The following is a 26,771-nucleotide window of genomic DNA, read 5'->3' on the forward strand; positions in this document are numbered from 1 at the left end:
AATCTCATTCCCGTCTTTGGCTCTTTTAATACCTGGGCAGTGGTGGGAGTGGTTGCTGTTCTGTTAGCTGTGTCTGGGATATTGGACCTATCCCTGAAACAAACAGAAGATGACTTAGATTCAGATGAATCATTTCTGCTGCTAGTGAAGACCCTCATAGAGTCTTCAGCACATTACTTAATTTTGCAATTCTGAGTCCTTAGTATGGATCAAGCCAACTCTCAAATTTGCAGATTTCTATCCAGTTGACTGTGTAGATTTTGCCTGTTGCTTTGTCTTCAACTTTCCCTGAACATTCGGCAAAACAAACAAAGACACCAGCAAAACAGACAAGAAACAGCTTGGTAATTCTAGAAAGATTCTCAAGAAAAACTATTTTCTACAAGATAATTGTCTACTCCTTAGAATATTCAGTAAAGGAGACTTCCATGGCATCCCTGATTATGTTTTTCAGTATCTCATAATCCTTCTGGTTACAGGAAGCTTTTTCTAAAATCTAATCCGTATGTCCATTTTCTCATTGGATGTCTTTAATAAGGCTGCTACTGCTAAGTCACTTCAGTCGTGTCCAACTCTGTGGGACCCCATAGACAGCAGCCTACCAGGCTCCCCCGTCCATGGGATTTTCCAGGCAAGAGTACTGGAGTGGGTTGCCATTGCCTTCTCCCTTAATAAGCCTTAATAAGGCTACTTCCCATCAGTAATAGAGCTCTCTTATCTTCTGAGAAATGGGCTGAGATGACATTCAAAACCAACTGTGAGAAATTAAAATATCTAAGTAGAATTCAATTTGGGAATCAAAACACTAGAAATAGCAAATTTGGTAATTGATTTTGGCATTGAAAACTAGGCTAAAGACAGCAGTTATAGCATCTATGTGTACAAATGCAAAGTTTTTTTTTTTTAATTTTATTTTATTTTTAAACTTTACAAATTGTATTAGTTTTGCAAAATATCAAAAATGAATCCGCCACAGGTATACATGTGTTCCCCATCCTGAACCCTCCTCCCTCCTCCCTCCCCATACCATCCCTCTGGGTCGTCCCAGTGCACCAGCCCCAAGCATCCAGTATCGTGCATCGAACCTGGACTGGCAACTCGTTTCATACATGATATTATACATGTTTCAATGCCATTCTCCCAAATCTTCCCACCCTCTCCCTCTCCAACAGAGTCCATAAGACTGTTCTATACATCAGTGTCTCTTTTGCTGTCTCGTACACAGGGTTATTGTTACCATCTTTCTAAATTCCATATATATGCATTAGTATACCGTATTGGTGTTTTTCTTTCTGGCTTACTTCACTCTGTATAATAGGCTCCAGTTTCATCCACCTCATTAGAACTGATTCAAATGAATTCTTTTTAATGGCTGAGTAGTACTCCGTTGTGTATATGTACCACTGCTTTCTTATCCATTCATCTGCTGATGGGCATCTAGGTTGCTTCCATGTCCTGGCTATTATAAACAGTGCTGCGATGAACATTGGGGTACACGTGTCTCTTTCCCTTCTGGTTTCCTCAGTGTGTATGCCCAGCAGTGGGATTGCTGGATCATAAGGCAGTTCTATTTTCAGTTTTTTAAGGAATCTCCACACTGTTCTCCATAGTGGCTGTACTAGTTTGCATTCCCACCAACAGTGTAAGAGGGTTCCCTTTTCTCCACACCCTCTCCAGCATTTATTGCTTGTAGACTTTTGGATCGCAGCCATTCTGACTGGCGTGAAATGGTACCTCATAGTGGTTTTGATTTGCATTTCTCTGATAATGAGTGATGTTGAGCATCTTTTCATGTGTTTGTTAGCCATCTGTATGTCTTCTTTGGAGAAATGTCTATTTAGTTTTTTGGCAAATGCAAAGTTTTTTACACAAAGTAATTTTGACCTCTGTTGCTAAGCTCCAGCCATGCTTGAGCAGACAGTCAGATTCAGAACCTGTTGTCCACTCTTGGTTGTAATAATTTGAGCACTGAGGGGCTATGATTTTCAAGTATTGTTTCTATGATTAAAAATGATTTAAAATAGATAAATTGCACATTTCATGGGCTAAGTAGTTATTTTTAGAAAATCTATTTTTGAATACCTTGTTAGGTATAATGTAAAAGGCAAAAAATTAAAGTGCATGTGGGTATTATATTTTAGAAATGTAAGAGTCCCTACTTACCTTTTCTTCACTCCTTCATTAATCCACCAGTTCTCCTGGCAGCTATGAAAGTAAAAATGTCTATTGCTCAGTCATGTCTCTTTGGGACCCCATGGACTGTAGCCTGCCACGCTCCTCTGTCCATGGAATTCTCCAGGCAAGAATACTGGAGTGCTTTGTTATTTCTTTCTCTAGGGGATCTTCCCAACCCAGGATCGAACCCAGGTTGTAACCCAGTGGTTATGGCCATATTTTAAATGATTTTCTTGTGTCTTTCCCAGCAAACTCAGAGTGCTGACTTCCAGCTTTGGAAGATTAAGAATATAGGTCATTTATTCTATCCCTTCTCCCTTCCCCTTTCTCCACCCATCGATTTTTGTTTCATGCACAAGTATGTGCGCATGAGCTTGTGTGTGTGTGTGTGTTTGTTATATGCCTGCTCTTGAGTTTATTTTGTCTAGAAGATAGTTCAGGAAGAAGATAGGTCAGAGTTGCTGCCTGCCCATCTTCCTTATAGGGAAGGATTCTCATGCTGGAAACCTTGACCTTTTCCAGGAAGATCACTTACATTTCCTCGAAGATTGTTTCTCATCCTTCAGCCTAAATACTGGTGGGCTTTGTTGTGAGCAGTGGCCCAAGGATTTAAGATCTCTGCTAGGCTTCTGTTACCCTGCTTCACCTCATCCCACCCATCAGTCATTTGTCTTCCAGGAAATCTGTGAAAAATGTTTGGTTGGTTAATGTTATATTCCTCCAGTTGGCAGCACTTTTAAGAATGTGTCCCCCCCTGTATATCATTATCATTTTAATAGGCTCTTGGATTATTAGTATTAATTACAAAAACTATACCATATCTGTCTTTTAAGTATCTATTTCTTTGTTACTTGGGTGTCTCATAAATGCATATAGTAATTCTTTCCCTAAATAATGTGAAGAATCGAAATAAATGACTATCTTCTTTGCTTACTGTGCTGTGCTGGGTCATTCTGTCCTGTCTGACTCTTTGTGACCTCATGGACTGTAGCCTGCCAGACTCTTCTGTCCATGGGGATTCTCCAGGCAAGAATACTAGAGTGGATTGCCATGCCCTCCTCCAGGGGATCTTCCCAACCCAGGGATCGAACCCAGATCTCCCACATTACAGGCTGATTCTTTACCGTCTGGGCCAGCAGGGAAGCCTAAGGATACTGGAGTGGGTAGCCTATCCCTTCTCCGTATCTTCCTGACCCAGGAATCGAACTGGGGTCTCCTGCATTGCAGGCGGATTCTTTACCAGCTAACCTACCAGGGAAGCCTTCTTTGCTTGCTACTTGGGTTTAATTGTGAGGACAATACAATTAAAGGCTCCAACTTCAGATAGTTGTAAAGAATATGCTTATATTTATATATGAATCTCCAAATATAATCTCTGGTCTCCTCTTTTTATTTCCTGGTGAGCACCAGAAACCCTGTGTGTGTGTGTGTGTGTGTGTGCACACGTGCGCACACTAAGTTGCTTCAGTTGTGTTTGACTCTTTGTAACCCTGTGGACTGTAGCCTGCCAGGCTCCTCTGTCCATGGGATTCTCCAGGCAAGAATACTGAAGTGGGTTGCCATTCCCTCCTCTAGGGGATCTTCAAGACCCAGGGATCAAACCCATGTCTCACTATGTCTCCTGCATTGGCAGGAGGATTCTTCACTACTAGTGCAACCTAGGAAGCCCACAAGAAATCCTAGGCACATACATACTCAATAAAAAGTTGTTAAATTAAGATGGAAAATAGTCCTCCCAATAAAGTGAAAGCAAAGCACAAGAGCCCGCTAAAGTCCAAACCACTCCTCAAGCTGCTGATCCAGGACCTGTGGGTTTTAAACACCATCCCACTTATTATCTCATGTGCGACAGCAAGCAGCTTCAAAAGCCCTCCATCAAAAGTGAGTCCAGGAAACTATGTCAAAATAAGTAAAGAGGCTTTCTTGTTTTCTCTTTATGCAGTAAAGTACATTGTGACCAGTAGTGGAAAGCTTACTAAATCACATTTAAAAAAAATCTTTGTAACCAGGAGAGAGGTGCTCATTGAGAAAGAGGCAAGAGAGAGAACAGGAGAGAGACAGATTCATTAAGCCTGCCCATTTTTTGCTTAGGGTACATTTATTTGAGAATTTATCATTGAAAGGATCAATTTCCCCACTTTCCAAGGCAGGTTTCTTACCTTGACTTAAAATGAATCTTTATAAATACTATTTAAATAATGTAATTTTCCCAGATGCTAAGAAGAAATCTTTAGGCCTTTCACGTGCCCTCACATACCCTCAGCATTTCACAAACTCCAGCATGGGGTCTTGTTGAGGGGATACACAAGTAGAGAAGGCACAGATGGGCACACATCTGTGTGCTTCCGAGTGGAAGCTACAGTGTGCTCATGCATCACCTTCTGTGTTCTCAAGGTCAACATCTGCATGAAAATTAGCCCTTAGCAGCAGGGGTGTTTGCTCTAGATACCTAACTCTTGAGTCTGTCAAAGGATTTTTGACTTCCCATGCTGGAAAAGGAAATAACTCTTACCCTACTGATCAGCCTAACTGCTTGTCTTTCTTCCTTCTGACCATCTATCATCCATCCATCCATCCAGGATTTTTTGAGCACTTATGTGCCAGAGAAGGCAATGGCAACCCACTCCAGTGCTCTTGCCTGGAGAATCCCATGGATGGAGGAGCCTTGTGGGCTGCAGTCCATGGAGTTGCTAGGAGTCGGACATGACTGAACGACTTCACTTTCACTTTTCACTTTCATGCATTGGAGAAGGAAATGGCAACCCACTCCAGTGCTCTTGCCTGGAGAATCTCAGGGACGGGGGAGCTTGGTGGGCTGCCGTCTATGGAGTTGCACAGAGTCGGACACGACTGAAGTGACTTAGCAGCAGCAGTAGCAGTATGTGCCAGAAGGAGCCTAGGAGATAGAAAACAGAATTGTATACACCTCTTCTAGGTGCATAAGCTCATAATTAACAGACAGTTTCAAATGGGAAATGCTGTAAGGTTATGATTTCAAATGTATGTCTATTATTTGATGAGAGCATTTTGAAGTTCAGCATTGAAATTCTAAATATATTTTGCTCTTAATTTAATTTTTTTGGTCAAACCTTCACAAACTGAATCATCCATACTGTTACTTTATTGGATTTATTTCACCTAACTGGCAAGAATTGTAGGGGAAACTGAATACCTTCGCAACAAAATTACTTGCATGGCAAACTGATTCTCTCACCTTGAATCCTAGTGAGTACTAAGACTATTAATAAGCTCCTACTTAATGAATGATTACCAGACACTGGACAGTATTTAAACACTTTCTATTTATTGGCTTGTTTCCTCATCATGGCAACGCTATGAGGAAGAGGCTTTTTTTTTTTTTTTTATTCTCTTCTTTTCAGATGAAGAAACTGAGGCATGGAAAAGTTAAGTAGCTCTCTCAAAGTTTCTCCACTATGAAGTTGATGAGTCAATATTCTAGAGGTCACATTCTTAAGTGCTCACATCTGTGTCACACTGAATATTATCTACTCTACTGAAGTTTCCTCTGGGGAAAGACATTGCCTATCAAGCATATTAATATCTTCTCATAAACAGCTCATCGTATTAGTCCTTACGGTATGCTTGAACCAATGTACTTGTCTATAAAAAATGAGGGCATCATGACTGCTGGCCATGGTTACCACAGTGGTTACCACAGAATTGCATTAAAATTTCTCTGCACAGTATTGAGATGCTTCTCAGTTTGACTACACTCCCCTGGACAAATACTTCCTTCTCTCAACACATACCCTCTGCTTTAGCCAGAGCAGCCACCTCTCTGTCATCTAAATGTGTTACTCTCATGCCCAGGCGTGAGTCTCTGCTTGTGTGGTTTCCATGTTGCTTCTTCTGCCCCTTTGTCTTCATTTGCGTCTTCACATTTTCATTTACGTCTCCATCATATCTGATGGGCTGCACCAACCCCCTCCGCTGAGTACACCCCTTCTCCATTGCTTTTCCTCTCCTCGAAATGCTTTAAGCTTGTAGGTTGTGCCTCAGGACTGGGTACCAAGTCTTGCAGTGCCTCATTTTGATCCTAAGAGACCATGTTACATATATAACTCTTTATAGATCATTTACTTTCTAGCAGTTGAATAATGAACGTGTCTGTAGAGGCAAAATTAGAACTTTGGAGTCTATCCCAATATGCAAAATAAAGTGCACTAATTTCAGTCCCTAATACATGCCTTGAACATAACAGATCGTCAGTGAATATTTGGGGGAATCACATTTGTTGTATTGGTTTTTGTGAACAAATCTCATAAGTGTCACAGTTGGAGTAAAGCACAGAGAAGCTGATCCTTTGAATCATCTTAAACAGGTGGGAAGCCACTGTCTCCTTAGTAAAGACGAAGGAGATTTGAGTGACAAGAAGGTTTTCAGCCCATCCGAAGGTATTTATTCTAATACTTGATCCCAGCTAGCCAAATGGAACAAATAATCTTCCATAAGCAGGCGCTTTTTCTCCCTACCTAATGCCCTTCCTCGTCCCGGCCGAAGGAAGAGCAAGATGGTAACATAAAACAAGAAGACAACGTGAAGAGCATCTCCCTGTTGATTGTTTTGCCCAATCTTAGTTAATAGGACTAGATTTGATCATTCTTGGGGGACAATCAGTGTTAATATATATTTGGTTCCTTAGTTTTCTCATAATATACTCATTTATTTTTTTGCCCACTCAATTAACATATAATTACCAATCAACCAGTAAATGAAAAGATCTGTGGTAGCCCATTCAAGAAATAGATATTGAGACATCAAATGTCTGTAAACCCAAACTGTTGTGCTCAAATTCGACAATTGTTTTTTGTTAGTAACCTTAGGAAACTTAGAATGCTTTTACACTCTGATCCAAAAAAAAAAAAAAGTTGTTTTCTTCTTTTCAGTCTTAGTCCCAGTGTTGTACAATGAGACAGAGGACATAAAGTATCCCAGAGGGTTAACACTGTAGCTCGTAAGAACTTCAAATGGACAAGTATAACCCATTACAAGCTCTAATACTGATGCATCAGAAGAAAAATGTCCCCTGAGAAGTAATGTGCAGAATACCTATGATTGCTGGAAGCTGATTGATCCAGGAATTTAAGTTATTTCTCAACAAACTATCGTTCCACTGTCTGCCCCCTTCTTGACACTGGCTGTGCTTTTAGCAAGGCAAAAGTGATTTGAAATTTTTGTTAGAATTCAAAATTCAAATCAAGCTCACTTTGCTAAAAGTCCATTGGATGGGGTAGCAGAAGAGAAAAACATAGAAATAAAAGAAAAGGGAATGGGAAAACTTTAGAAATGCTACCACCATCCTGAAAAGGTTAACAAACAGGCCACTGAAAGCCAGGGGGAGGAAAAGGGCACTTGGAGGTGTTCCTGAAGTCTTCTGTAAGTGCTGAGGGGATCCCAGCCCTCCTTGGTATTTGCTAGGATTTTGTTGTTAGGAAGAGTATTTGCTTTCAGATTATTGCTTTCATATTTTCTGTGTAGGTAAGAGTGTTCTTTTTCTCGTTGTTATTTCTCTGAGTCATTCCAAAAGGGAGGTAGTAAATGGCTAGGCAAATTATATGTGTAAGCATGCTATTTACATATAGCCACAAAGATATTGAGGCCTAGCCCAAGAGACTCTACCATTAGGATATTATAGTTGCCAATAAAATCAGCACTGTGTTTTTAATTGATTCCTAGACCCTTGCAAGGGGAATTCCCCGGTGGTTCAGTTGTAAAGAATCAACCTGCCAATGCAGAAGATGTGAGTTCCATCCCTGGGTTGGGAAGATCTCCTAGAAAAGGAAATGGCAACCCACTCCAATATTCTTGCCTGGGAAATCCCATGGACAGAGGAGCCTGGCAGGCTGCAGTCCATGGGGTTGCAAAGAGTTGGACACGACTTAGTGACCAAACAACAGCAACAAGACCCTTGCAAACGTTTACTCAGAATCTTTTAGAATGTTAGTTTTGTGAAAAGCACTGTTCTGGGTTCTTTGGGGGAAACAAAGATGAGTGAGCCTGTATCTTCCTCTCCAGTAAGTTCATACATTAGAGGGGTGGTATCTTCTAGAACTGGACAAAGGCTGACAGAAAGGATGAAAAACCTGATGTAAAATGAAAATCAGTTACATTTTTCTGAAGGCATGTCATTAATCACCACAGTTTTGCAAACTTCAGATAAACATAACATCATTGGTCTACTTAGCCAAATATAATCAATTCTCCATATACTGAGAACTGTTTTTATGTCTTCATGTTTTTATGACTAAGAACTGTTTGCTTCCTGCCAGGTCACATTCTGAAGTTTAGGTATTCTTCACATTCTCAATGTATTTCAAGCAGAATCCTATCACACAACCTGCATGTGTTTCAGATAATTTGGCCTCACTCTCAGTTTCTAGTCCTAAAATTTGAATTTTATTGGTATCTAAGATGCCTTGGACAGAATATTAGAAGTCCTTCAAAGTGGACTGGGTGGCCATTTCTTACCTCATTTGTCCTGGCCACCCCTTACAATGGTTGTGGCAAAGTTAATGACCAAGTGGGTGGTCCTGTCCCCCTGGCCAATTCTCAGCTGGCCAGTTACATTTGGAGAAAAGCTCACATATCTGAGATGTCTCTATAAGAGATATGAAAGTTGAAGAGCATGTATTTTTGAGGTTTTGCCTATTTTGTGTATAACTTCATGGTCAGTTTTACTCTCTTAAAAATAAATAGAATGTGCTTTTTGACATCTCAAAGTCATTTTATAATTCACTAAATTGCCTCTTTATTTTAAGACCTGTCATTTACCTGTACTCTTCAAATCCTGATAAATTTTTCACAGACATTCTTTAGTTAAGTAAGTGTATAAATGGTTTCCCTTAGTATTAATATCATATAAAGTAAGTCACTGAATGTGAGTCATTAAGGCCAATTCCTGTACATGCTTTTAAGTAGCAGTTTGTTTTTGTGTTTAATAGATCCATATGGACAGAGGAGCTTGTTAGGCTATAGTCCATGGGGTTGCAAAAGAGTCAGATATGACTTAGCAACTAAACAACATCTGTATTATAACTTGTTTCCTTATCTCTTTGTCTCTTATGCACATAGCATTCCAATAGTTTATAATCTTGCTCTTCAATAATGTTTTGAGAGCATTCCAAGAAAAGTGAAGGAAGAAAGAGAACTTCCCTGCTGTAATGTGATGTGCTTGAAATTATTAGTAGCCTCTGTGTATCTGGGAAGTGACTCACTGCAATCACTCCCCTACCAGGGGTTCTTAACCCAGGGTCCATGGGCCCACAGAGTTCTTAAAAAGAACTGAATGTCAGTATTGTTTTGTTGTTGAGTCCTTAAGTCGTGTCTGACTCTTTTGTGACTCCACAGACTGTAGCCTGCCAGGCTCCTCTGTCCATGGGATTTCCCAGGCAAGAATACTGGAGTGGGTTGCCATTGCCTTCTCCAGGGGAGCTTCCTAACCCAGGGATCAAACCCACTTCTCCTGCATTGGCAGGCAAATTCTTTACCATCCAGCTACTTGGGAAGCCCAATTTCAGTATAACAGGTTTTATTTTGTGATTTTTAAAATATCTTCTTTTATGTATTTAGAACTCTATTCTGAGAAGAGTCCATGGACTTCATCAGACTTCTAAATTGAGCAAAATGTTTAAGAATCTTGTCATAAATGTATTTCAACCTACAAATTTAGATGATGGAATGCATGGGCATGGTGTAAAAAGAAAATATGTCATAATATTTGTGGCACATTTTTTATCATTCAAAAGGAACCAAAGCAATGATAGCTACTATTTATTTGTCAACGGCCAGTATTTTCCAGACAATGTCAAATATTTTAGTTTTAACCAAAACATACTGTAGGGATAGTATCATTCTCATTTTCTAGGTGAATTAAGTGAAGCCCAGAGCAATTCAGTTATTGAAACAATACATTAAAAGCAGACATTATGCTAGGCATCAGGGATGAAATAATTCACATAAAGTCACATCACTGGGAAGTGGCGAAGCTGAGCTCAACAAAGCCTATTGCCCCCACTCCCGCATCTCACGTTGCATCTTCATAGTTCTAATTCTGCCTTGGAAAAGTAAAAAGTCCTATTGAAACACACAGACCTCTAAGAAAGTAGCCAACAGATATTTTTTTCCTTTGTATAAATACGAAACATAATTAAATTATCCTGCAGAATATTAGTAATTCTGCATATACTTTTCTTCGTTCTAGCATTGCCTGAGCAAACCAGATCCAATTAGCAGTTGGAATAAGCTCATTCTCTTTTAGGACCATCACTAGTCTGTCATCATGAGACGGAATGGTATGTCGTTTTCAGCGTTGGTATCTGTATGGCTGTGAATCCAAGAAAACCTTTCTACTCCTCTGCCTCACGAAATAGTCATAAACCTTGCCTCTGATTTGGCTCATGTGCCATTGGTTTGTGTATGGTGGGGAGGGAAAGGTATGGAGGAGTGGTTTTGAATTTTTTAGTGATCCCATGATTTTCTCTTTGTCATCTGGAACAGTTAGAACAAGAGATTTTACAGTCTTGAAGACAGATTATATTTTCCTTGTGGAGTGTTATCCATGTTTATGATGATAAACACAATTTTTTGGAATCAAAAGAGCCACTCCATGCTCTTGTCCAACTCTGGCTCAACTCTTCTTTGTGTATTGGCGGCTGATTTGAGAAGCTGATCTTGACACCAACAGCAGTTGAAAATATGATGAAGAGTTTTAGCCCATTATAACCTAGAGGATACCCTAACTGCTTCATAGGTGGTAGGAAGAGAAAAAGGGAAAAAAATCCTTTCTTTGGGTTTATGACAGGGGGTTATAGATTGGACATCTGACTAATCCAGACTTAGTGGGCATGGATATTCTCTTTAATTTTAATTTGTAAAAATAAAGACAACATCTCCATAAAAGTGCTTCCCAGCTGGCTCAGTGGTAAAGAATCCACCTGTAATGCAGGAGACACAGGTTCAATCCCATGGACAGAGAGAGGAGCCTGGCAGGCTGCAGTCTGTGGGGTCACAAAAGAGTCGGACATGACTTAGCAACTAAACAACAGTCTCCACAAGAAGAAGAAATAGTTATGTTCAAAATATGTTTAGTTCCAAGAATTCAAAATAGACAAAGCAATTTCGAGTTTCATTTTCCTCAAACATCATTCCAGATTGATACCTTGGTTGCCAGGTGTGTAAGAAAGAAACCATCCCATCAGCTCTGCCTGCTCCCCTTTGGGATGAGCAGGGAATGGCTCCAAGGCTGGTGGCGGTCAGACCATCTGTCTTGTCCCCAGAGAGGAAGCTGGTGCCGGGTCTGCTGGGAGGCATGAGGTGACAAGATTGCATAGGCCGGGACTGCATTTGCAGTCTAAGCGGACTTTCCTAGGGTCCTGGGGGAGGGAGAACACAGCTGCAGTGGCTCCTTGAGGCTGGGGTCCTGTCTGCCCTCAGGATTCCCTTGGGATTAAAGAAAAAGACCACATGTGATCTTTTCATGCTCATCTCCTAATGTGAGAAAGTGAATGGAAGTATTGCCTCTCAGCCAGCCATGACCAGGCAGCAGTGTATTTTATGCTGTTTTCGAATTTGTATTATTGAAAGTATTTTGAGAAAAAGTCAAAAGCATGGCCAGAGTTGTTTTTTTTTTTTTTTTCCAGAATCAGTAAATAACAGATGTTTATTTTTCCCTTTCTGGACATCTGTTTAACAACTTTGGATATAGTGAGTACAAAGAAAAGAAAGCATATGCCAGTCCCATGCTGATTTTTATTTTCTTTTTTAAAGTTATCAAGTCATTGTTTTCAATATAGGGGAACAAACAGCTATCTTTTTGATGCACTGGCATTTTTCATGGCATCTTGGTGTCCTTTTCTCTGCACATCCTTTCTAATCAATACTATCAATCACATGATTTCACTTCTCACCTACTTTTTAATAAAACCCAAATTTATGATTTCAGGCTGCACCAGGCTTCTAAGCCTCAGACTCTTATTTCAGCAATCCACTAGACTTGATCCTTTCCTGGTGGCTCAGCAGTAAAGAATCTACCTGCAAGGCAGGAGATGCAGGAGACCAGAGTTCGATTCCTGGGTCAGGAAGATCCCTTGGAGGAGGAAATGGTAACCCACTCCAGGATTCTTGCCTGAGAAATCCCATGGACAGAGGAGACTGGCAGGCTATAGTCCATGGGGTCACAAAGAGTCAGACACGACTGAGAGACTGCCCACCAGTAGATTTTTCCACATGGTTGCGCCTTATGAAGCTTAGACTAAGTATGTTCCACCTGGCGCTTTACTGCCTTCCCCTGTGAACCTCCTCTTCCTTCTGTCTGCCCATCAGAGGGCCAACTCCACTATCTCGATCCTCCGGAGATGCTGGGCCCCTCCTCTCCCTCTTTTCATCTCAGTTGCTAATTCGTTTTATTCACCTTCCTTAGTATCTTCTCAGTGGGTCTCTTTCAGTTCATTCTCGTGGAATGAAGTCTTAACGAGTGAGGAAGACTCTTATTTTTAAAATCCTCCAGTGGCTCTTCTTTGCACCAGAGTGAAGCCTAAGCTCCGTGGCAACCATGTGGCCCTGTCTTCCTTCTCCAGCCCCGTTTCTGACCACACCGCCCTCTCCTCTGTGCCCCGGCTTATCTGGTCTAGGGACACTTCCAGGAATGTTCCACCACCTCTAGTCCCTCTGTAGGTTTGCCTCCCCTTTATCAAGTATGCCATCAAGACCTGAATCAGAAATACGAGGAAGGCTTGCCACTACGGATTAGCTGCCAGTCCTGTTGCGTCCAGTGAACCCTTATTTTTAAAATCCTTATTTTTATTTTTAAAATACTCTTATTTTTAAAATCCTCCCGTGGCTCTTCTTTGCACCAGAGTGAAGCCTTAGCTCCGTGGCAACCATGTGGCCCTGTTTTCCTTCTCCAGCCCTGTTTCTGACCACACTGCCCTCTCCTCTGTGCCCCGGCTTATCTGGTCTAGGGACACTTCCAGGAATGTTCCACCCCCTCTAGTGCCTCTGTAGGTTTGCCTCCCCTTTATCAAGTATGCCATCAAGACCTGAATCAGAAATACGAGGAAGGCTTGCCACTACGGATTAGCTGCCAGTCCTGTTGCGTCCAGTGAACCCTGGACAGCCCTCTAATGTGATCTTAGATATTACTTTTGTATTTTATTTTTAACCATTTTATAATTGAGGTATAGTTAATTTACAAAGTTGTATTAGTTTCAGGTGTATAATAGCAAAGTGATCCAGTTTTATTCATATATTTATGTATAAATATTTATGCATATATATACTCTTTTTCAGATTCTTTTCCATTATAGATTGTTACAAGATATTGAATATAGTTCCTAGTTAAGTCCTTATTGTTTATCTATTTTATATATAGTAGTGATTGCAATCTTTTTAAAAATTGGACCGTCTTTCCTTTTAGCTTTGATGTCAGAGACCAAGACATTAAAATTTTTGTCCATAACATTAATATTGTGCCTGATACATGGTAGATGTTCAAAAAAGTGAAGAGATTCATTTTTCTGTAAATAATTTATGCTTGTAAGTACTCCAGAAATACTCTATGTGCAATGTGCATTATTGTGGTGTTTGTTTTTTTTTTTTTAGTGGTTGGATTGGGTATTTAAATTTCACTTCTTGCTCCTTAAAAATTGGATTTGCGCAAAGATTTTATGGACATTTTAAGACATAAGCAACACTGTACTCAAAAGGACAGTTGCCCAATTAAAGGGAAAGATACATTTCTATTTTTTTTTTTATTTGGTATTAATCAAATGTTTAATTTTTCTTTCTGTAGGCAAAACTACAGAACGTAAGAAATAAGACTTTTCATTAGCTACATCATCCCAATTTACATGCTTCATAGCAAGAAATCTGTTTCTGTGTGTGCTTTGATCTTGCCATTTTATTTCATCTTACTAAACTACTTATAAAGTCTTATTAAATAGAAGCCTTGATACATTTCTATTTTAATCCATGATCATGTTTAGACTTATTTGTAGAGATTGGAAGGTCTAACAGGTAAATTCTCCAAGTATTCTTCTTGTCTCTTTAGCGCGTTCTCTCTCCCTTTGTCTCGGTCTCTGTTTCTCTCACAATTCCTCCCGCTCTGCTTTCTGCCTATTCCACAGCAATTATTTCAGTCTCCTGCCTTTGCTACCATGACACCTTGTCATCTCCTTCTCCCTGCTAGAGACTAGTTCCCCTTCTTCTTCCCTGAGATACTGGATACCTTCTTACAGGAAGTCCTTCAGATTGCTACCCCTACTACTGGAAGACAATTCACTTCCGCTCATTATCTCATTCATTGACTTGTCTCCCCACCCCACTCCGATTCATTGGAGAAATGTTTATTAAGGGCCTTTTCTCACAGACACTGCATGAAGTACTGCAGGTAAAATGTCATCAAGACATAGTCCCTGTGTTCGATCTGTTTCCATTCTGGTGAGTGATGCTAAAGAGCACAGGCATTCACACAGATAAGAGCAGCCCTAGGAATAAAAACTTAATCTCGATGCTGTGAGCACTGAAGTCCTTGGAAGAGTGTGCTGGGAGGAGGGGAAAGTGTATGCAGTAGCCCAAGGAGTAGCCTTCTCTCCAACCTCCAGAGATTAAGGTGTCTGAGTCTCAGATATTTTCCTATGTTTTAGTACTCGGCACCTGCTGTTATTATCATGTTCATTTTCTTTGCTTCCCCTGTAGACTAGGAGCTTTTTGAGAATGAGAACATTGTCCCATCTCTGTACCCACAGTACCCAGCCTCCTGCCAGGTTTATATATATTGGAGACGCTCAAGAAATATTTGGTGAATATTGAGCATAACCAGGTAAGAGGTAAACTATTACAGTTTCTTATTGCTGTGGGTTGAACTGCATCTTCCCCAAAAGATATGCTAAAGTCCTCACCCCCAGCACCTGTCAATATGACTTTATTTGAAAATAGTATTTTCAGATGGAATAAAGTTAGGATGGAGTCCTACTTGATTAATGTGGACCCTAATCTTATAAGACTGGTGTCCTTATAAAAAGAAAAAAGACACAGAGACACACAGAGAAAACCATGTGATGGTGGGGGAAAGATGGAAGTGACCCGTCTTCAGGCCAAGGAATGCTAAGGATTGCCAGCGACACCAGAAGCTGAGAGAAAGGCATGGAACACTGCTGCCCCAGAGTCTTCAGAGGGAGCACAGCCCTGCTGCAACTTTGATTTCAATTTCTCGTTTCCAGAACTCTAGTTTTCTGTGTTTTGATTTTAAGCCACCCAGTTTGTGGAACCGTGTAATTGCAGCCTTAGAAAACCAATGCAGCTTCTCTTTACTTTCACTGGAAAATACTATTGTAGTTCCTGTTGTAAACCTTAGGCAGTCAACATTATTGATGAGACCCAATACCAAGCCATGGGCTGTATTGAGTTAGCATAAACATGAAATCATTCTTGCTTTGAAGGTAACTGGTATTTAGAGAATCTCTCTTTCAGGTTTTCTTAGTTACCCACTTTATTTATAGACTGATTATTTAATGGAGTGGCAAGAACAGCTATGCCACTTGCCATAGGATCCACCGTGGATGAAGGGAATATAGTCTCTGACTTTCTATCTCCTTTTGGCCTCTCTGAACACTGGTGTAGCTAAGGTCAGTGTTCATTGACTTCAGATATGGCGTGGAAGACACTGAAATCCGTTCTTTCCCCTTTTTGTTGCTTGTTCTCTCTGGGGCTGAAATTTGTGTAGGATAATGGAAAGATGTGGGCTGTGGGCACTTTGAGAAGACCGGAGGAGAGGGAGCAATCTTGTCTAAATAAATACCCCCACATGCTTGTGAGACCCTCAGGCCTCCACATCGCCAGACTTGCAGCCCTGCCTCTTCTTGTTATGGGGCCCTGGACCTTGGCCTCTGATTTCTCAGCAGAGGTATTCTCCTGTGAATTGATACTCAGCAGTTCTTTTACTTCTTGAAGATTTGGGCTTGCAAAACTCCCATTCTAACCTTCCAACTTAAAGCAAAGGGAGAATAAGCCTTTTTTTTTTGCTCCTAATTCATTCATTCTAGAACTAGATGTCCTTGGGTAATTGGCAACAACAGGTGTTCCTCTAGCTTTTAAATCAAGTGTGTACGTGTGTATATGTATGAGGAAACACCCCCCTACAATGATCAGGGTCAATTTGGGTTTCACTGAGGGATTTGAGCAGGGTGGATGTAGGAGGAAATCATCATTTTTCATTTGTTTGGGGGCCTTGCCCTTAAAAGGAGATTGTCTGCTTCCCTCTCAGTCTTTGTATTGATGACATTTGTAGTGTTTACTGGGAGCCCACGGTTATCCGGAAAACTCAGACTGATGACAGTAGTATTTGAAATGCTTCTGTAGGTCTGCTTCGAGGTAGACAGGAAAAAAATGTATGTTCCAAGGTACAAGTGCTTGTTGACTTTTAAACGCAGCCAGCCCGTGCTCTTTGTCAGGGAACTCAGAATTGCTCCACAGCGCTGCCCTTCCTGTCCATTTGACAAGCATGTCAAAGGACAGTCTTAAGTACTTTATAGTTTATTAATTTTTTTCCTTCTTTAGTTTGCCATCTCCTCTCAGAAACTGGAAAATAATTTCTTTGACTCCGCCCCCTCCACCTTTCTCATTTAAGCTGAAATTGATTTCTTTCTGAGCTTGGAAGGGAAAAAAAAAAAATTAAGCTGTAGTTAATACAATTGCTTGGCTGAATAAAAATAAAAGACCAGTTTACTTTCAAGCTGTGCTGTATCAGAGTAAAAAGCTGTTTTGTCCCTCCGAGGAGGATTTCGATATGAGAGAGTGCAAAATTTTATGGCATCACTATAGGATATGGTTTTGTAGCCAATACAAGAGGTAATAGAATTGTTTACTTGGAGGATGCGGGGGATGGGATTTTTGTGTGTGTTGGGAAAATTGGGAAGCTAGGAGACACTCTTAAATCCATCAGCTTCTCCAGAACTCTTCTCAAATGCTTATTGTCATGACAACCATCTCTTCATGAACCGAAGCTTCGAGTATAATACAGATGGGATTGGTAACAAGGTAGAGCCGCCATCTGCTTTGTTTTCTCTGAGGGACGTTTTTTTTTTTTTTGATCCCCAAGTATAATCCTCATATCTGAAAGTCTTGACTTATTTTTCTTTCTAGAGTCAGATATAGTTGTGAGATTAATTCTTTTCTCCTGACGAACAACTTATCATCACATACCTTACTTATTGTTAAAAATATGAAAAAAAAAAGGATAATTATTGTCTTTGGATATTCTGTCTCAGTGAGTAATCTACTCATTGTATGTAAGATATTTTCAGAGGAAAGACAGTCTTCTGCATTTAGCCTTTCCCTCATGTGTGCATTGTAAGAGAGACCTCTGGGAAATATCTCAGGTCCTTCCAAGCGAGCTCTCTGTGGGTTCTCTTTCACTTAGATAAAAATGGGGAAGACGTGTAATAGAATAACCACAAACAGCACGGTTTGTTTTCCTTTTGGAGGTACCATAAACAGAAGCTTTGAATCTGTGCGTATAAAAAGAATTCTCAGCGTAAGATGCATTCAGCTCTGTTGTCCTGTTCTGGAGGAAGTAATAATTATGTCATAGTGTCTTCATCATGTATGTTAGCTTAAACACAGAACGCTTGTCAGGCTGCAGAGTCAAAATTGGAAAGTTCATGGATTTATATAGATACCTTGACTTCCATCAGGCTTCCCTGGTGGCTCAGTGGTAAAGAATCCGCCTGCAATGCAAGAGATGCCAGTTCGATCCCTGGGTCGGAAGGATCCCCTGCAGGAGGAAATGTCAACCCACTCCAGTATTCTTGCCTGGCGAATGCATGGACAGAGGAGCCTGGTGGGCTGCAGTCCATGGGGTCACAAAGAGTCAGATATTGCTGAAGTGGCTGAGCGTGCACACGACTTGCATCATCTCTAATTCTTTCAATGTATGGCAATCTATCTGAGTAAGGGGTGTCTGAAGGATGCACTAGTTTGAAAAAGCAGTACCTTTGTTTACCCTAAAATCTCTGGACTGAATTCTTTAATCTTTACTCAAATTAATTTGGCTGTCAACTATGCTGAATGTGACATATTTAAAAAATATCAACTTTGTCACATTCAATTCTTCACTTCCCACTGGTTTTTACTGCCTGGCATTGCCTTGAGAACACCACTTATTTCCCAAGGCAGGCAGTTACCGCAGGGTAAGATCCATTCTGTCTACCCCAAGGTGAATAAGGGGCAGCGCAGTGTGGTTTTCTGAGTTCAATAGAAAATCATCAGCCATTTATTTTGGGGGTGCACAAAGACAGCTGCATTCTGGATTTGCTAAACATCTTGAAATGCTTTCATATAACAAAACCCCAAACGTGCTTTTTTCCCCATTTTTTTCCACATATGTATTTTAGGAGAAATATAATCCACATGCTCTTGTTCCCTCCACTTTTAAATCATGAAAATATTGTTTCATAAGAGCCATTTGATGTCCAGGAAGTCTTTTATTCTTTTTATTAGTTTTTTTTTTTACATATAAACAGAAAAAAATAAACAAAAAACACAATGTGCATGACTTAGGATGTACACAAAGTGCCCAGTTGAATTTCAAAGTTCTAAATCTACAATATCTTAGAGCCTATCCCTTTTCTTGGTGCTTTGCAAAAGCAGTCTTCCCTTCTATTGGATTGGAAGTTCCAGAATGTCAGGATAAAGTAGGGAAGAGAACAAATGTTCATTGAGAAGCAACTGTGGTACTCGGGAACATCTGCTAACTCCTTAATATTAACAGTAGCCCCCAGTGGTCATTTTACAGTTGGGAAGAGCTTTCAGAGACCTTAAATAACTGGCTGTGCGCCAAGGAAGAATTTTAAGCTAGGTCTGTGACTTTTCACTTTATACCCTTAATTAGTTATGTCCTCCTCATTCTGTTGCAGAGCATTGAGGAGGTATAACTTCCAGAAAGTCCCGTCTTGGGAGGTGACTTGGAAATAACTAATAACCAGGCCTGAGGATAAGGATAACCTCTGGAAAGCAGCCACTTGGTATTGGCAAGGTGGATGTTTAGGACAGTGTTTGCATAAGGGCTTTGGATACATGATATTGTGCCAGATAGGCCTGGGCACCTTGTTTTTATTATAGAGGAGGAAAGCCAGAATACACATGGGATGGGAAGTGGGGCAGGCTCGGTAGGAGGCCCATTTCTTGCACTGTGATTCAGTATCAAAGTGATACTCGATTACCTCTTATTTTGTAACCGTGGTACATATTTGGTAAGTGTGGTACATGACATTACTTAAATGGCTTAAACTCTTTTCTTTGAAAAGAATTTTTCAATGCTTACATCTTAAAGTATATAGGGTGAGGATCACAATTCTAATGAATCCTTCCATAATGAGGCCACATATAAAAGAGAAACCAAAATTTTATTTGGAGGGGGAAGATTATAGTCAGTGATACCGTGGGGTACATGATTCATAGTGTGGCATTAAGTTACTATCTTCTGGAGAAAAGGAAAAATAAAATTACAAAATGAAGGACGTGAAGACTGCTTAGGGTTTGACCTAGGATCTAGGTTCTTCTGATATTATCTGTTCTATCCCAGAAATCCTGTTTTATTCAATGTGGAGCTGTTTTGTGCTACAGTCTCATGTTCCATTACTTCCTTTCTTTCTTTTTAACCTTATATTATTTTGGCATCAAGGGGAAAAGAGATGAATTATTTAAATCTTCTTTCATTGAGATAGGGCAATACAGAAAGAATGCAATGGGCAATTTTATAACTGACATTTTGGAGAACATTGGGGTCATCATATGACTGAGAACATGATTAATTTTTTGAAGGTCAGGACACTAATATTTTTTCCAGTGGATTTACTAAGGGAACCAACCACCTGGTTTCAAGTTTGGAGAGAACTGCTCCCCAGGAAAAAGTTGCTTTTTTCTTTCGGGGAGATTCTACTTTGTTTTGCATCTAAATAGAGTGTATCCCATGGAAATAAGAAATATAATTACTGTAGCATTCTTTTTTCTTTTTTCTCATGCCTCTACTGAAGAGCCACGCTGGTTTATCTTTTATACAACCGCAGTGCAGAACTTAACCGGCATTCATATCACATTAGTCATTTTGCCTTAGGCTCTCAGCACACTTTTCAATGTCTTGCCACACCCAGTAAGAGTGGGTAAGGCTTTAAATGTTTCTTGTGTGCCAAGGCAAATTAAGCAAATAGTATGGCACTCCTTAGCAGAGTGGGGAAGAGGATCTTATGCAGCCCAAGGGAGGGGATGGGGGAGACATGCCACGAGCTCTTTTCACAGTCAAAACTCAGTTAAAAATCTTGGAGCAAGAACAGTTACTTTGCAACCAAGAAAGAAGGCAGGAATATCTTTACTTGGTGATGAGGCTGGAAATAATAAGCTGGTTGACTGTACACAGAGAGTTTTTTTTCCTCTGAAAGAAGGCTCCCTCAGCTTCATCAGATCTATGTCCACATAGCAAGTGGAAAACGGGACTTGAGGCATTTCTGTTTCCAGTATATCCTATCTGTGGGTACTCTACAACTAGACCTGTGAGTGCAGACTAGAGGAAAAGGCCCTTGTTCACTGTCTTTTGAAATTTCATTTCATAAAATGAGATTTCCTTGCATATGACTTCACCTGCTCTCAATCAACCATTGTTATTACTCTTGACACGTGCATTCTGTCCCACTGGTGTGGACTCCATAGCCCCAGGGGGCCCTTGTCACTGTCACTAAGATAAGGGTCCCCAAGTGACGGGTGTGAATCATAAGTGTCAACTGTAAGGAGCTCTGTCACTGACTCCTCTGTTTATATCCCGTAGATGCTACAAGCTCGCATTCATATTGGTAACACTTTCGAGTGTTCAAGAAAGGGATAGAAACCAATGCAGTACTCTAAAGCAATTATCCTTCAATTCAAAATAAAGAAATTGAAAAAAGCGACAGTAAAGCTCTTGGTATTCTACTACTTTTAAAAAAAGGCATTGTTGGATGTCTCTAAGTTATGATAGGAGATTTCGCTGAAGTTGCATATTAGATTATTCTTCCTTTTATAAGGAAAACAAGCCAAAGGATCAAAACTTGATGTCTATAGATAGTTGTTGTTTAGTCGCTGAGTCGTGTTCAACTCTTTTGAGCCCTGATGGACTATAGCCCACCAGTCTCCTCTGTCCATGGGATTTCCCAGACAAGAATACTGGAGTGGGTTTCCATTTCCTTTTCCAGGGGGTCTTTTCCAACCCAGGAACTGAACCTGCATTTCCTGCATTGGCAGGCAGATTCTTTACCCCTGAGCCACCTGGGAAGCCCCTTTAGATAAGTTGGCCCAGTACAATTTTGTGTGGGATTTATTAACATTATTTTTCTTCACTGGATATGAATTTAGAGTACTCAAGGACATTTACTCTACACCAAAAGAACATTTAGCTTCTGTGTGGTTAAAATAATATTGAGGTCAGTATATTGGAAGAAAGGAGACACTCCATCCAGTAACCCTCTTTGAAATCCCTCACGTTCATTGGGAAGGTTAATTGACAGTCCTTGCACACTTCCTGCAACCCTGCCCCTGGAACTTGCAGAGGATCCTTTGCAAGAGACACAGTAACCCTTGTCTGCAGGCAATATGCACAGCTGGGAAAGATAATTACATCAACTATTTCTTTTTGAGAGATCTACATCATTTCAACAGAAGGACCCAGCAATTCTGCTGGATTCAGGCTGAACACTATTACTAGCAGACATACTTCAGACAGATTTCATAATCACCAGACTTCTGTGGTACAAATGATTATGGTGAGCTTCTGAGGCTCCCCAAAGGCCACTAAAACTGTCTGACTTAAATAGCACTGAAGTTTTGATGTGAGAATTAGAAAGTATGGTTCAGTTTAATCTGTAAGGTTGGATACCAGAAAATGCTCCTTTGGTTTCCCAAAGTTGAGTGGTTCAATGGCTCCCATTCTCTTGTGAGATGGCCCCTAAATCTCATCCTGTGTGATTACTGGGGGCTCATGGAGGGTATCAAATAACATGGGTTGGGTTTCATTATGGGTGACATTATCACATGATTATTTTCCCCCACGTCAATTATGGAATGTCATGAGAAAAGAGAAAATACCTTTTGAATGTTAACATTTCTGAAAGTGAGTTGGATTTACCGGGTAATTTTTTTTTTTTTAATGTAAAATAGATAGCCAATGGGAATTTGCTGTATGGCTCAGGAAACCCAAACAGGGGCTCTGTATCAACCTAGAGGGGGTGGGATGGGGAGGGAGGTGGGATGGAGGTTCAAAAGGGAGGGGATATATGTATACCTATGGCTGATTCATGTTGAGGTTTGACAGGAAGCAACAAAATTCTGTAGAGGAATTATCCTTCAATTAAAAAAAAAAAACAAACTCCGAGAATTTACCCAGAAGATTGGGCTGAACTTTCGAAGAATTAAAACTTCCATGTGAGCTTTCCTTTTAAGCATTGCTCACTAGAGTTCATTTATCCCATTAAATGTTGGGTACTGATAAAAAGTAGCCAACAGTATTCTTGTCTGGAAAATTCCGTGGACGGAGGAGCTTGGTTGGCTACTGTCCACGGGGTTGCAAAATGTCAGACACGACTGAGTGACTTCACTGATAAAAAGAAGCATTCCTTGCTGCCCCAGACAGAGCTTCTTCCTAGCAAGGCTAGTCTATTTTGACCCAGTGCACACTGTGGGTGCAAGATTGCAGGGTGTAGGGGTTTGTTCCCCAAAGTCCTGAAACCCAGTCACAGTTTTTTAATCTTTTAGTTTTTCTTATGAACAAGAAAGGCCCATATTCTCTCTGGTTACAAATCATAAATGAGTGAAACCCACTTTTTCCAGGGAGAAGACTCTTTCTCTGGTAAATGCTACACTGTTATCGGACTTGGCGTGGCTGAAATGATGTAGCAGAAGGTAATAAATGGAGACTTTAAAAAGGCATAATTTGATAGAATCATGCATTTTGTGCTTCCAATGAGTACATGGTCTAGCAGAATTTACAGATATATGCATAATTAATGTGAATACAGTATAAGATAATGACCTGTTAGAAGCACATGAAAAGATGCGCAATATCATTAATTTTTAGGGAAATGATAATTCAAATCATAGTGCCAGTGTGAAACCTCTGTATATCTACTAGAATGACTAAAATGAAAAAGACTGCCCATATCAATTACTGGCTAAAGAGGTAGAGTAACTTACTCTCATCTATTGCTATTGACTGGGGGCAGGGGGAGGGGGAGCGGGGAGGCTTCCCAGGCGGCCCTAGTGGTAAGGAACCTAAGAGATGTGGGTTCGATCCCTGGGTTGGGAAGATCCCCTGGAGGAGGGCATGGCAACCCACTCCAGTATTCTTGCCTGGAGAATCCCATGGACAGAGGAACCTGGCAGACTACAGACTACAGTCCATAGGGTTGCACAGAGTTGGACATGCACTGCTGTTGGGGATGTAAAATGGAAGAATCACTTCTGAAAACAGTTTAACAGTTTCTTAAAAAGTTAAACATATACCTATCCCATACCTTCTACATACTCCAGTCATAGTGCATTTAATATTTACCCAGAAGAAATGAACGCATACGTTCATACAAAAAAATTACGCATAGACTGCTCATGGCAGTTTTATTTGTAATAACCCAAAGTAAACAAACCAAATGTCCAATGAAAAGATAACAAAATTGTATTTACTGATTGGCTATATCCATGCAATGAAATATTCAGCAACGAAAAGAGTCACCTACAGTGCTTCTATATTCAACAACATAGGGAAGTCTCAAAACAATCATGCTGAGTTAAAGAAGTCAGGCAAAAAGGTGAGAGCCTCTTGGGAATTAAATAGATAGAGTAGTGGTGGACATATAGATTGGAGAAAAAGAATTTTATCGTTATTTGAAAGATAAAATTTATGAGGCTTGGTTATGGAATAGTGGCTAGAGGGTCTTTCTCTAGTTTGGGTTTTTCTCTATGGAGCATCATCTATTTAGTGGTAAGGATTTCATGAAAGAGAATACTTAAGTATGAAAGAAATGGTGAGTTAATTGTTGAGTGCTGATTCTTTTAACTAACATCCCCAAGAGGAAACATTGAGTAGGCAAAACATCAATACTGCTGCTTAAAGAAAATGAGTTACACTTTGGCTTTTTAGTAAATACAAGCATAGATGACTAATAGAAGTATAATATTAGTGAGAAAAGAATAAAGAAGACAAAGAAAAATGGAAATCCTAGACCCAGTCTCATGGATGAGAGAGAACAAAAGAGCTGAGGGCAGAGAGGGAGAGGAAAGAAATGTGATGGGATGTCCCCGGGCAAAAGCATAGGGAACTGATTTGGAAAGCAGCAGACTTTATGGACATCTCGTTTATGCAATGCCCCGGTCACTCACTCTGGCATGTCTTAATGTGTGTGGTTAGGTTTATTTAGCCACTTGATCCAAAGCCTATAATCACTTGCAGCTCACAAGATGTGGTGGCCCTTGTGGTCAAGGACAAAGGTTCTGGAGACTATTCCTGTCTCTGACCTCAACAGGTATCTAAGCTCTCTGAACGTTTGTTTCCTATCTGTAAAATGGTATCCCCGTGGGTTCCTATCTCTAGAAATTATTGTATTAGTAAATACTTTTAAAAATTGGCGTGGTGGTACTTAGCATTGCTTCTAACCCATAGTGGAGGTTCAATGAATTAATCTTCCTCTTCGTTCTCCCTCTTCTCCTTCTCCTCCTCCTCCTTTTTCTCATTATTAGTAGGCATCCACCATATTGTCAGTGATGATTGGAAAAAGTTTACTCTCCAATAAGCCATTAGAAAACAAGAAATCAGAATTTCCTTTTTTTTTTTTCATCTGATTCTTTCTCTCCCAAGTGATTTATGTACATATGCTATTTTATTAGTCTTTCTTTTACATGGTGTGAAAAAAAGAGCATGACTTAGTGATGCAGCAAAGAAGTAGAAATTGAGTGACTTTGGTCCTGCCTGTTCTTCAATACCTATTTGGTTTAGTGCAAGTAATTTAAATTTCTTACACCTAAATATCTTCAACTAAAACAGAAATGAAGTATAATAATCACATAAGGCTATTAGAAATGCCTAAGTAAAAAGCATACATATGTAAATACCATTTAAGTTCAGAACTTTATAGAAAGCTAAGTGGGTTACATCAGATCAGATCAGATCAGTTGCTCAGTTGTGTCTGACTCTTTGCGACCCCATGAATCGCAGCACGCCAGGCCTCCCTGTCCATCACCAACTCCCGGACTTCACTGAGACTCACGTCCATTGAGTCAGTGATGCCATCCAGCCATCTCATCCTCTGTCGTCCCCTTCTCCTCCTGCCCCTAATCCCTCCCAGCATCAGAGTCTTTTCCAATGAGTCAGCTCTTCGCATGAGGTGGCCAAAGTACTGGAGTTTCAGCTTTAGCATCATTCCTTCCAAAGAAATCCCAGGGCTGATCTCCTTCAGAATGGACTGGTTGGATCTCCTTGCAGTCCAAGGGACTCTCAAGAGTCTTCTCCAACACCACAGTTCAAAAGCATCAATTCTTCAGTGCTCAGCCTTCTTCACAGTCCAACTCTCACATCCATACATGACCACAGGAAAAACCATAGCCTTGACTAGACGAACCTTTGTTGGCAAAGTAATGTCTCTGCTTTTGAATATGCTATCTAGGTTGGTTACATAAGTTAGTATATTTTTGTAAAGGTAACACTAAGAAAATGCCACATTAATGTTCATTGATATACAATGCTTAAAAAATAGTTGTTTGATTTTCCTAAGTGTGCTTCTAGTTTATGTTTTAACATCTTATGAAAAATAGACCCTAACCATTCAAATCCCTGGTTGCATTCATTTCACCAGCAATTCCTTTTCATTTGAGTCAGGGGAGATTTCTTGTCTCATTTCAGGATTTGTGGATCTGGCCCTCCATGATCAAGTCCACCTTTTGGAATGTGCCTGGCTAGAGATCCTCATGATTGGTCTTGTCTGGCGCTCCATGGAGCATCCAGGGAAGCTCCTATTTGCTCCTAACCTTCTCCTGGACAGGTGAGTGACCTAGCTGTAGCTTGGGGAAAGTACATCCCTGAGAATCACCAGTTTTATACTGAATACTTGTTTATTCAGCATTCCATGAAACTTCCAAGAACTTTATCAGATATGTTTACAAATGGGTGAATTCGAGTGAGGTAGGGTAATTGAGTTCGCAGATAGCTAAGGTTAACTGTCTGCCTGATGCCTCTGCAGGTTAGCTTTATCATTTCTAACATAGACATATGGATATTGTATATGTGTTTATAATATACATATATGGATTTACGTATACACATGTATTTACTTGTATTTATAACATTATGAGGTCTTCTCAGGGGCTGCTAGGTAAAGAACCCGCCTACAAGTGCAGAAGGCCTAACAGACATGAGTTCAATCCCTGGGTTGGGAAGACCCCCTGGAGATGGCATGGCATGGCAACCCACTCCAGTATTCTTGCCTGGAGAATCTCATGGACAGAGGAGCCTGGTAGGCTGCAGTCCATAGCGTCGCACAGAGTCAGACACGACTGAAGTGACTTAGCGC

General features: G+C 40.4%; 1 protein-coding gene across 2 annotated transcripts in view; it reads left to right on the top strand.

Annotated features, from left to right (window-relative positions):
- The window catches only part of ESR1 (estrogen receptor 1), a 415,900-nt gene that overhangs the window by 313,418 nt on the left and 75,711 nt on the right, over window positions 1-26,771 (top strand). For both annotated transcript variants that reach the window (XM_024996420.2, NM_001001443.1), the window contains 1 exon segment: window positions 26,105-26,243. In XM_024996420.2, coding sequence (XP_024852188.1) covers window positions 26,105-26,243 — 139 coding nt within the window.

The sequence above is a fragment of the Bos taurus genome, chromosome 9 (genome assembly GCF_002263795.3).
Source record: "Bos taurus isolate L1 Dominette 01449 registration number 42190680 breed Hereford chromosome 9, ARS-UCD2.0, whole genome shotgun sequence".
NCBI lineage: Eukaryota > Metazoa > Chordata > Mammalia > Artiodactyla > Bovidae > Bos > Bos taurus.